Here is a 12209-nt window from a genome sequence, read left to right on the forward strand (position 1 = left end):
CAAAGTTCTAGAGCAGGGTTGGGAAGCCTATATCCCTGTCGCTGGTCAGGCTGATGGGAGTCTGGAGGGGCAAAGATTCCCCACCTGTGTTCTAGGGCAGCGTTTCTCAACCGCTGTTCCGCGGCGACGAGAAGGGCAATTTGCATTGTCACGTAGTCAACACTGACCCGCCGGAAAGCAATATTTCCCCTCCTCTTTCCCAAAGCTCAGTGCAAACGACCCGCCGGAAAGCAATATTTGGCAAGTGTTTCTTACAGTCATAATTATAATATAGGGCGGCACAGAGTTAAATTTTTTAACTTTTTTAATGGTGGTGTGCCTCGTGGTTTTTTTCACGGAACAAGTGTGCCGTGGCCCAAAAAAGGTTGAGAAACACTGTTCTAGGGAGTGCTGATGCAGTGCAAGGAAGAACTCTTTTATGTGAGTAGATTGGTCTTTATTGCTGAACCAAATAAAGCAGCTCAGAACTGCACAGAGCAGAATCGGTACATTGGAACCTTTAAATATGTTCTGGAGCTATCAGATCCAGGCATCATGTATTCACATACATGATTCATTTTTTTTAAATATGGATATACCAGTATACAAAGTTAGACTTGTGCATTATTTTATAGCTGAATGAAAATCATGATGCCTGATCCATGGATGCTTGTTTTGCTAGGCATTATTCTGGGAGGGGTGGGGGAATCTTTTCTTTGTGTGTGTGTGTGGAAAAGGACTTCTTGAAACTCCCCCTCCCCTGCCAACTGTCCAAATATGAAACAGCTGCCTAGCTGCCTTACCAAGAAGATTTTATTGTTAAAATAAAAGTAGATTTTGCTTTTGGGGGAAAAAAGAACACACATCTTCATTGTAAAACTCATGTTTGGTTTACAATTAGAGAAAAGTCACATGGTCCCAAAAACCCCGAGTTTATATATACTGTATATATATATATATATTGAAAATATATTTAAAAAACATAAAAATCTATATTTAAACATATATTATATGTTAATCAGTACACTTAAATATAGCTTAATTTTATTTACAATGTGACGCAGATGCTTGTAAGATTTAATGCCAGATTCATTTTTTTCCAAAAATCCCATAAAATTATATAAATATACAATAAATATTTGTTACACATGGTGAATAAGAGAAAACAAGGCCACAGACATTAACTTACATTTGCAAGAGGTTTTTTTTTTTTTGAACAAAACAATAGGGCCAAAGACATGCATGAAATACTTTTGCCACAAACAGATCACAGCAAAAAATAAAATAAAAATCAATTGAGTGACATTTTTCAAACCTCAGTTCAACTAAAACTGCCAAGCCTGTGATTTATTTTGTAGTAGTAGGTCTGGCATAGAATGGGTGTTAAAAATAGTGCTTGTTTCAGTTTACAAAAGCTAGGAATATATTGATTTGTTGCATAGCAGATTCTGCACCCAAATAATGATTTGTAATTGTTTGTGTGTTTACAGTGTACAACTGTTAATAAAAATTTAGTATTCCTAGATATACGAATTACATTCTCATATGTAGCTTTCAGTCTGTGATACTCAAACTTGCGATTCCACAGTAAGCCCATGGAATTGACTAGATCTGCTATAGTGGTTAGAGACGGTGAGCCTTAAATTGTCCTGTGTGAAGGCTGAAATATTTTGGGTTTGCATCAGTCATTGTCCACTAACGGAATAGAATTCTCCAATTTATTAGTAATAGGACTAGCTAAATCTGATTTTATTTAATTTTTAATCCTATGATATATGATGCCCAACAGGGATAAAGTTATTCTAAAGCTGATTCACTCTGGATATGTACAAAAACATTTCTATGTTCTGTTCTGCTGGTGGATTATATTACAGCAAAAATCATTTTCTTTCCTTGTGAGTCAAAAAATAGCCAAAGACCAATATTATGCATCCTGATATAAGATCACACCTATTCCAAGAATCTTTTATATAGGCTAAATTAGTATAGTATATTTGATATGCAATAGTTACCTTACTTTCAGATTTCCCCTTTGTTTAGACTGTGAACCGCATGACTCTAAATAATGACCCACTGCAATTTTTAGTGGGAATTTAGGTGACAGGCTTTAGTTAGGACTGAGTGAGGATGTTGACCTAGTTATATACACAGTAGGGCTGGAAGCGAATCCATTTATATCAGCGGAAATGGTTTGAGAACAATTCTGCACACTGTTTCGCTACATAAAGTTAGGAACAGCCATAAAGCAGGAAACTAGCCTAATGGATTTGAAGGAAATCAGGATTGTGATATTTTCTCATCACATAAGAAAACATCACCGAGGGATGACAATGATTCCCCTCCATTGCCACTTTCAAAAGTGTGAACAAAAGCAGCTACTTGCTTATAACACAATCTTACAAAGACTTTCCATTCCAAATGCATGGATTAATGTAACCCAGATATTTTCCCTGCCTTTAAGTTATATGTCTTATTTTAAATGTCTACTAGGATTTTGTGGTGAAGATAGCCTGAGATGCAGGTTAAAGCTAAATAAAGGGATTGCCATTGGGCCGAAAGGCTGATTTAGCCTCAGTTGGATTGCCTATTAAAAATGGACAATGACAGCATCTGCTTTCCTTTAAGATAACAACCATTTATTTGCCCAACCTTGGGCAGTCAAGAGTTGATTAATGGCAAGGCATCTACCTGCATACTGTCGTTAATCAACTGGGTTAGTGTTTTGTTTTTCAACAGTGAACACATGTCCAAGGAGAGTGAAGAGATTTGTAATAACCCAGAACCAACCTCCTTCTTCCCATATTAGAAGTTGGTGAAAAGCTTTTATATTTTCTATAAATAAAATAAATAAATATGCTAAGTTTGTTTGCATCCAATTTTTACTTCTGATAACTGGCTATTAATGACAATGAGGGACTGATTTCCACTGCTAAACGAATAATCCCAGCATCTGAAATGAGCTTATTTCTGGATTGTGGTGTTTTAAGACACATTACCTTAAGGTCTGATTTTGCTAGTTGAAATGTCACCCAAGAAAGGTTGGGTTTTTATTTATAGCCTAGTTCAAACAAATAGCACATGAAATAGTAAACCAGTGTCTGGACTGTACTACTTTAGACTGCAGGTGGAGATTCATATAATTGAATGCCCCCTTTCCCTCTTCACATAGAAAACTAGATGTCAAAGGAGAAGGGCTGTAGCTTAGCCTTCTCCCTGACACGAGGGGGGGGTATTTCATTTTCAGTTTGAAATGGTTCAGTCCAGAAACAGATTGACCTTATCTAACACTTTTGAAAAACTAGGCCCACATCAAAGCAAAGACCTCCGTTTAGCAAAACGTCGGACCCCACCCAGGGAAGTAGGCATCATCGCTATGAAATATACATGCAACTATCCCTTGATAAATGACACTGTCTGCATTGCAACGTGTGGGTTATATGATGCATGCCAAAACAAAAACCGAATATATTTAGTGAGAGTTCACGCACTTGCTGTGGCATTTCTAATGTGGTCATTGTCTATTTGTGTTGCAGGTTGTGCTGGGTTTGCTGATAATTATCCAAGGCCAGAGGCATCAGTCCTGTGCTCAGTTACTTACTTAAGAGTACCCCTGGAGTTACCTTTAATTAAAGTGCATGCAACTGATGCTAGGATTGCATCCTAGGATTTCCTTTTAAACCAAGAGCTATGGTTCTACAGGATTCTCTTGCCTGTAGAAGATAAGGCTATTGTGTGCTACCTCTCAAAAAGCCATAGACCGTTGCAGACATATTTAGACGAAACAGGTAGTTGGGTTTTGAGGTAGAAGGCTCTGCCTACCTGATTCCAGAGCCACTCCTTCAGGCCTGGATTCTGTCATATTATCTCAAGTAGAAAAAGTGGCAGGTATTTGAGAACCGGGGCATACTAGACATTCCTTTTTACAATAAGAGCATCTGGCTGCCCTGCATATATTTACTCGCACAGGGAAGCCTTTACTGCTTCACTGTCTCTCTGTGCAGTTCTTTTCAGTAGCGATTGCTACTCCTTCCGTTGCCAACACAACTGTAGACCGTCTGGATCCATAAGTTACAGCATTGTGGCATTCCAAATATATTTGCTAAAGTACCATCTGATATTCATGTGATTCTTTCCCCTTTTTTTCTTGCCAAGATTTGGCAACTGTACTTCAACGGGATACTTAATCCAGGCACAAATACTACTTCTCCCTGAACAGACTCTGCTCATACAACGAGAGGATGGTGATGAGATTCTCCATCCTCACCAAGCTCAGTGCAGCCTTGCGAAGGATCCTGAGGAATCCACGCCAGCTGTGTATGCAAATCTCCCTTCCTAGGTTGGGGCAATCACCTTTGTTCTCAACACCCAAGGAAAGTGGGGGGAATATATTTGAAAGAGAATGCAATTTGTTTTCTTCCTAAGAGAGGAAAGGTGTTGGGGGGGGGGGACACCCCAGAACAACCAAAATACAAAATAAGCAAAAGGCAGGTCTTTAAAGAACAATCATAGAATAGAAACCACACCTAGACAAACATAAAAGTGCTGCCTGTAGACTAGAAAAGAGCACTGGGAGGAACATCAACATTGTCTTTTTCAGTTGCCTTTTTTTATTATTTTTTTCAGTAGTCTGATTTGATATTGCAAACACCTTCACAACATACAAAAAAACCCCAAATTTGTTTTATCCAGAACATATACGGTGATGACAGGGAGTAATCTCCTCTTTTAAAACCATGTGGGAATTAAAAAAAAAATCAACAGTAAAACTATGACAACAGCACCTTGACATTGTTTTAATTCCAACGCTACCAGAAGAATTTAAAAGCAGTAAACAGATATAATACTAACAGGAATCAAGATACTTACTGTCTAAAATGTAAACGGAATGTTTTGGTTCATTTTCTTTTTTTGAAAGGACAGTTTATCATCAATTCACAATTGAAGCAGCATGCAATTTTATTTTTTTAAATTTTTTTCAAAGTTTTCAATTCTTGGCAACAGCAACAAACCACAATGTTAGAGGAATGTAATGCATTTTTTTTCTCAAAGTTGTGCGCAAATGAATTTATCTCTCTCTCTCTCTCTTTCTCTCTCTGTCTTGTTCCTCTTTAGCTCATGGATATGTTCAATAAATAGATTGTGGAACCACTGTACTGTATAAACTTCATTTATACATGCAGTCCATAAAATTATTTTTTTTCTTTCTTACTGAATAATTTACCCTGTTATGTATATATACAAATAGATAAATTTTTGTCTCAATATAATCTATACAACACAAATCCACTATCTTCCCCTTTTTATGGTCAGTGTACAAACACAGGAAGTGTCTATTCTTATAAACCGCCATCCAACTCTCTTCTTGTTATCCATAGTGAGAGCTCGCACATAAGACTGGGTAGTTCGGCACTGGGAATTCCAGTACCTCTTGTCTATGCCCCGGCAGCCCTCTTTCGTATAACCCTTGGAGTTGCATTTGGTCTCATAAAAATATTGCTTCAGTTGGCCTTTGGGTACCGGGACTTTTTCCAGGACTGTAACGGTTGCCCCTGACATGTCCACCGCAGTTTTTTTCTCAGCCGCCGTCACCCACTCGCTCGTACTGTCACACACACTCAGCTCCCCGCGGCGAGCCGGGTCGGAGTGACGCCGGACCCTCATGGACATGTTTGCAGCATCCAAGTAGTTTTTATACTCCTCAAGCAGAAAGAGCAGTGGGGGCTCCAAAGGCACTTGACTGCTTAGCATCACCCGAGATGAGTACAAGTCAGCATCCTTGTTTTCCTTGCTGGGCTGGATGACCTGCTGCTCATCCAGGAGCTCCTCTATGACATGTTCAAATGTGTCCGCCAAGGACGTCAATCCTCTGGAGGCGTCATTGGGCCCGCCGAGGTTCTCCAGATTTCCCTGTGTCCGGAGACCGGGATAAGCCAAGCTGCCTGGTCCTCTGATGCTCACTTCTTTCATTGGGGCAGCTTTCATGCAACTGAAGTATGAAATAACCATAGTAAGGAAAAGGATGGTCATCACTCTTTTCACTTGGTGGAACTGTGGGAGACAAGAAGAGGGGGAAGAAAGATAGAAAAGAAGGCATTCAGAACAAATAGATTTAAAAAAAACACACACCCACACAACCGTTTGAGGTGCAAAACAAGCATACACCCCCCTCCTCTGCCAAGTTGGAAAGAGTTATGTGTTAACCCAATATAACTTTTTAACCTCGCACACAGACAATTGGCATGCGTTTATATTCCGTCATCCCAGTCAAGCGACAGAAATCACACCTGGAAAAAGGTTTCCCACATTTATCTTTCATGTCACAAAGGCATTCATTGAGAGCGCTCACTATGGCAGAAGCCAATGATTGGACTACCCTGCTTGGAACTAGTTAAAGATGTTGGCCTGAAGTCTCAAGAACCCTTGCACAGTAAATGTCACACTCCAGGCATGATAATTAATTATCCTCTATTTGCATGACAAGTGTAACAGCATGCTTGGAAAGGTTACTAAGCATCTGCGGTATGCATGCAGTAGTAACGGGAAAGATTTCAGAAAGTTATTGTCTTTTGCAAGAAGATCTCAGCACGGAGGTTGGAACTATGTGAACAGTAATTACCTTTAAAAAGAAAAAAAGGGGGGGAGGAAGGATTGTCTCGCTGGATCTAAGGCCCCCAAAACTACATTTCAGAAATTGGGGAGCAAATAACCACCTGTCGGCATGGAGAGCATGCACACAAGCCCCAACACACACTAGACTTTCCTGCAATGAGCTATGGCTTGCTTGTTTTTGTTTGCTTGTTTTCAAAAAAATTGATCTGTGGAACTCACAGATGCCAGGCAACACATATTTTCAAGCAGCTGAAGTGGCATTCCTAAGTGAAGGTAAAGGTGTATTAAGGGAATACTAACAAGGGAAGTCTTCAGCTATCCCAATCAAAGTTAAGCCAAAATGGGGGGAGGGTGTTCAGGGACATTTTTTAAATCCAGCCCAATTACATCCTTGCCGTTCGCTATTTTGTGGCACATGGAGGTGCTTGCTTGCAAGGAGATGCTGCTCATCTCTCTGTACTAAACTAGCAGGCAATGAAATCCAGTGAAGCAGAGGTCAAGACCCCTCCTTCGTGCTCTAACTGAGGGCCAGTGAAGCCCCTGCACTGCCCTTGGTCTGTATAACTTGGGGGAGAAGGAAAGGGAATGTGACAGCCCATTACCAAGGCAACAAGGCTGGTACTCTCTGTCAAGCTGTCCCTCTTCATCACTTTCCCAGTCTGCTCTTGTTTTCGAGCAAGTGCTCCCTTGCAGAATATACTATGGTAATTTTTAGAAGGCGCTTGATCAATTTATGCCTGGACATTCTCTTTAGTATATGGCATTTTAGGTAAAACACTGTGCTGTGGGGAAGTTTATCTGGAGCGAGTGTCTGGGAAAGATGCACTCCTATAATTCCTGACTGGACACATCTCCTCACCAGACCAGTTTTGAAGGGTAAAAAACCAAGGAAAAGTGTAAGTACATGGTGCCTAGCTTGCAAACAAGCAAAAGAAACAATCATGTACAAAGCTTTGCTGCTTACATACCGGTAGTGTGCAAGTTTAGGAGTGTGTCTTTAATTACCATTTTAGCAGAAACGGTCAAATCTCATCGTAAACCAAAGAGTTCAATTATTGATTTTTTTTAAAGGGGGAGGGATCAATGAATTTAAATGTGCCCTTCATGTTTCTTTTCATAGGGTGGGGGGACAAGGAAAGCAAAATTGATCCTCACAGGGGCCCTTTTCTAAATTATGCCTTGTAATACTGTTGGGGAAAACAGATCTCCCTCCCTCTCTCTTTGTATATTTTGCTTTATTTTCATGCTGGACCTTGCTATGGATGCTGTTGGCTGCTGTATTCGAGGCTGGACAGGAATTTTTCCACCAGGCAAATTGCCCCACGACTCATGGTGTTTGCCTACCTCATAGCAATCATCACAACTTTGGCAGTTTAGGCATTCAGTAAGCCTTAGTCTTGGGCTGGAAGGGAAGCAGTAGCCTCTGCCTGCCCCTCTGAGTAATGGGTACCCCATTAAAGGGATCCAGGAGGAGTTTTGTCTGTCCAAATGCTCAGGGGGGGCACAGCACTCCTCAGGACAGAGGTGGCCCACCTGTTTGATGTAAGTCATAGGTCCCCCTCTCCTCCATCCGCTGTTGGGTTGACCCAGGTTTTAGTTCCAGCAGGTGGACCTGGAAATTCTTGGCAGAACCCAATGATTAGGTCAGACTTCTGACATTTGTAAGGAATAAAATTGTGGCCTTATTTGATCCCAATACACTGTGTCATGTCTATTGTGTGGATTGGGGCGGCAGGTGCTGTGGGACCTTAGCACACAAAAAAACCAAAACGAAATGAAAAGATCCTACAAGCCTGACGTTTCCCCACTCTTGAGGAAACATATTTGAATGCTAGATGCAATAGGCAAAAGAATTCATAGAGTGACATCATCACTTTATGAGTAAATGCCATGTCACTACGGGGAAAAAGTTTCCTTCATTGGGTAAAACTCCTAAACAAGTTAATGCACTGAATTATGAGGATTGTGGTATGTGGGGATTGCAAGAGCCATTCTAGATCAAGGAAGCCTGAGGGCAGAATGAGGCATAAACCCTGTCCAGTTCTGCTGATTCCCTCAGCTAATTGCATCTATGATATGAGATGGATATAGTAGATATGGTTTTAATTTAAAAATGGGCCCCCATCACAGGCACTCAGATGGATTACTGGAGGACACGTGTTGTCTTTCAAGTTCCTGAACCCCACTATCAACCCAGAATATAAATGTATGAACTACTGTACTTATTAATGAAGGATGAAAATGTTATCCTCACTTTTCTTTCTTTATTTCTTTCCTTTTTTAAAGCAGTCTTTCATGAATTTGTAAGGTCATAAATTTAGTTTTAAGAAGTTCTATTTTTGCTTTCATTTTAAACCAGGTTATTTTTAAAAAGAAAAAAACTTATAGCTGAAATGTGAACAAAAGTTACAGTCTAATTATTTTTTAAATAAAGGTAAAGGGACCCCTGACCATTAGGTCCAGTTGTGACCGACTCTGGGGTTGCGGCGCTCATCTCGCATTATTGGCCGAGGGAGCTGATGTCAGCTTCCAGGTCATGTGGCCAGCATGACAATGCCGCTTCTGGCGAACCAGAGCAGCGCATGGAAACGCTGTTTATCTTCCTGCTGTAGTGGTACCTATTTATCTACTTGCACTTTGAGGTGCTTTCGAACTGCTAGGTTGGCAGGAGCTGGGACCGAGCAATGAGAGCTCACCCCATTGCGGGGATTCGAACCACTGACATTCTGATCAGGAAGCCCTAGGCTCTGTGGTTTAACCCACAGCGCCACCTGTGTCCCAATTATTTACTTCTCTGTGGGATGATCAGGGTAAATAAAAATAAGTGGGTTTTTTTATTTACCCTGATCATCCCACAGAGAAGTACGGTAGTTCCCACAATGCTGTAGCTGTGTTGTTAACATGAGCCTAAGTCACAAAGGAATAAAGAAACTTATCGAGGAGAAACCCACCACAATGGAATTACAGCTGGTTCCCTTATACAGCTTCGAACAATCTGCCTTTGCTTTGGTCTTAGAAGACTTTTATCCCAGCCTAGAGTAGGAAATATCTTTTCCTGGATAATCTTTACTTTTGTGACAGGTTGACGAACTTTGCAAGTCTCCCTACGAAAAGACACAACATCCCAGTTTTCTGATTTTACCAAAGTTAGGATCAGGATTTTGAGGGAGGGTTTCAAGCACATACTGGAAAATTAGGTTTACACAATTAAATGTCCGCCTAGCTAGCACAACAAATCCACTTAAAACAACAACACAGACGCTTTGCAGTTGGGAAAGCAATGGGCAAAATGTAATGAAACGCAAAGTGCATAAGCACTGCACACATCCGATTGGATGCTCATTGCTGTATAAACAAATCAGAGTGAATGCTCAATAAAGCTCCAGACCTACTCTAACTTCAGGATGAATGATCAACACCCAAACCATGTGGAGGAGCCTAATGGGTTACCTTCCTTTCTTAACTTGTTCCACTCTTCTGCCTCCTTTCACAACTTTGTGGCTGACCGATTGCTTCTTTCTAGCAAGCAATAGCATTATTCACATTTCTTAAGAATCAGTTAATACTCATTTCAGTGCTTTTGAAGTTCACACTGAAGTACCTCATACTTGGCAGTAAGGACTGGAGTAAACACTCTTTTTGTTTGCCAACACAGGGCTATGTATAAAGACTTACTTCACATCCTTATTCTGTGGGAAACAAGGAATCCTAACACTTGTCAGAGGAAAAGCACAACAAAGACACTTTACGCACTAAGACAGGAATTGCCCAACTTTTAGGCCCCGATGTTCGTATGAGGAAATGTTATGCTGTTAGGAATTCTGTTGACAATAATCTAAGCTCAACACATCCTTTGGATACTAGTCATTCTTCCTATTCATATATATCATTGTGGCGTGTATGTATAAATATTAATAGTTTACTCAGCAGGTCATCCCTCACTGAATTGTTTGCTGCATTTATTCCGAAAAATCCTATATATCTGCCATCTGACTTCAAAAAGGCCTTTTTAGATTTGTACAAATTGATCTGGTTATGGAGGCGACCAAAGCCAGCTTTTGGCATGTAAATTCAAAAAACATGTGGCAAGGTGGCAACCGAGCAAAAGTAGGGTGCTAAAAGTTCATTTTCTCTCAGAGCTATCTTCGCCACCCACCTACCACCTGGGTTTCCATTTTGCCCTTTGTTGACTGAATGCACATACCAGGGAATTCACATTGGGAGACTGCTGAACTGGTTCTGGAGCCAGGTTCATGGTGTGGCCTGATGCCATACACTTCTAAATAATGACAGCAGGCAAACATTTATAGCAAAAGGTAACTTCAAAGGGCAGTTCAGAGGCAATGATACAGAGCAGGGATTAAAAGATCTGAGTGTCTCTCATAATAATTTTGATTGATTTATTTCAATTATTGGGACGCAGGTGGTGCTGTGGGTTAAACCACAGAGCCTAGGCTTGCCGATCAGAAGGTCGGCGGTTCGAATCCCTGTGATGGGGTGAGCTCCCGTTGCTCAGTCCCAGCTCCTGCCAACCTAGCAGTTCGAAAGCACATCAAAGTGCAAGTAGATAAATAGGTACCGCTCCAAGCGGGAAGATAAACGACATTCTAGTTCGCCAGAAGCTGGCCACATGACCTGGAAGCTGTACGTCGGCTCCCTCAGCCAATAATGCGAGATGAGCGCCGCAACCCCACACTCGGTCATGACTGGACCTAATGGTCAGGGGTCCCTTTACCTTTACCTTTACCTTTATTTCAATTATTAGCCTTGAGTATTATCATACTCACCAGGGACGTGGGTGGCGCTGTGGTCTAAATCACAGAGCCTAGGGCTTGCCGATCAGAAGGTCGGCGGTTCAAATCCCCACGACGGGGTGAACTCCCGTTGCTCAGTCCCTGCTCCTGCCCACCTAGCAGCTTGAAAGCACATCAAAGTACAAGTAGATAAATAAGTATCGCTCTGGCAGGAAGGTAAACAGCGTTTCCGTGTGCTGCTCTGGTTCGCCAGAAGCGGCTTAGTTATGCTGGCCATATGACTCAGAAGCTGCCTGCCGACAAACGCTGGCTCCCTTGGCCTATAGAGCAAGATGAGTGCACAACCCCAGAGTCGTCCAAGACTGGAACTAACGGTTAGGGGTACCTTTACCTTTTATTATCATACTCAATTCTAAGTTACCTTGGTGCTCCTATTTGACGTTCCTATTTGGGTAACTTATAATACATGAAATCTTCTCTCTCTCTCTTTTAAAAAAAGTCTACCTCCCTGATAAGCCCTGGGCACAGCTAGCTAACCCAAAGAAAAAGTTGTTTTGAAGCATTTCTGAATTGCTTCATGCATGGCTTTTGGGAGGCATCTGGAGAAAGGAGCTCCACAGCTATGGGGCAGAAGGGGTCAGTTCAACACTCTCACGCATGGGATGGTTCTTTTCCCTCAGAAGTGGACACTGCTGCATTTAAGACCATGCAGACATGATGTTTCTTGCTCTCATCTTGCCTACAGTTTGTCTTCCATTGTATCAGTCCACACCTTGCCTAAAACACTTCAGATACATTTTACCGTCAACTTCAACATCCCTCCATGTGTATGAGTTTACATTGGGCATTGAATGCAGTAGATCAGTC

General features: G+C 41.3%; 1 protein-coding gene across 1 annotated transcript in view; it reads right to left on the reverse strand.

The window, feature by feature from the left end:
* Window positions 1-913: 913 nt before the first annotated feature.
* BDNF (brain derived neurotrophic factor) overlaps window positions 914-12209 on the reverse strand; it is a 42312-nt gene continuing 31016 nt past the window's right edge. Inside the window, exon 2 of the mRNA XM_035117808.2 lies at window positions 914-6027. Coding sequence (XP_034973699.1) covers window positions 5266-6006 — 741 coding nt within the window. The 5' untranslated portion in view covers window positions 6007-6027 and the 3' untranslated portion in view covers window positions 914-5265. The remainder of the gene's footprint in view (window positions 6028-12209) is intronic.

The sequence above is a fragment of the Zootoca vivipara genome, chromosome 1 (assembly GCF_963506605.1).
Source record: "Zootoca vivipara chromosome 1, rZooViv1.1, whole genome shotgun sequence".
Lineage (NCBI taxonomy): Eukaryota > Metazoa > Chordata > Lepidosauria > Squamata > Lacertidae > Zootoca > Zootoca vivipara.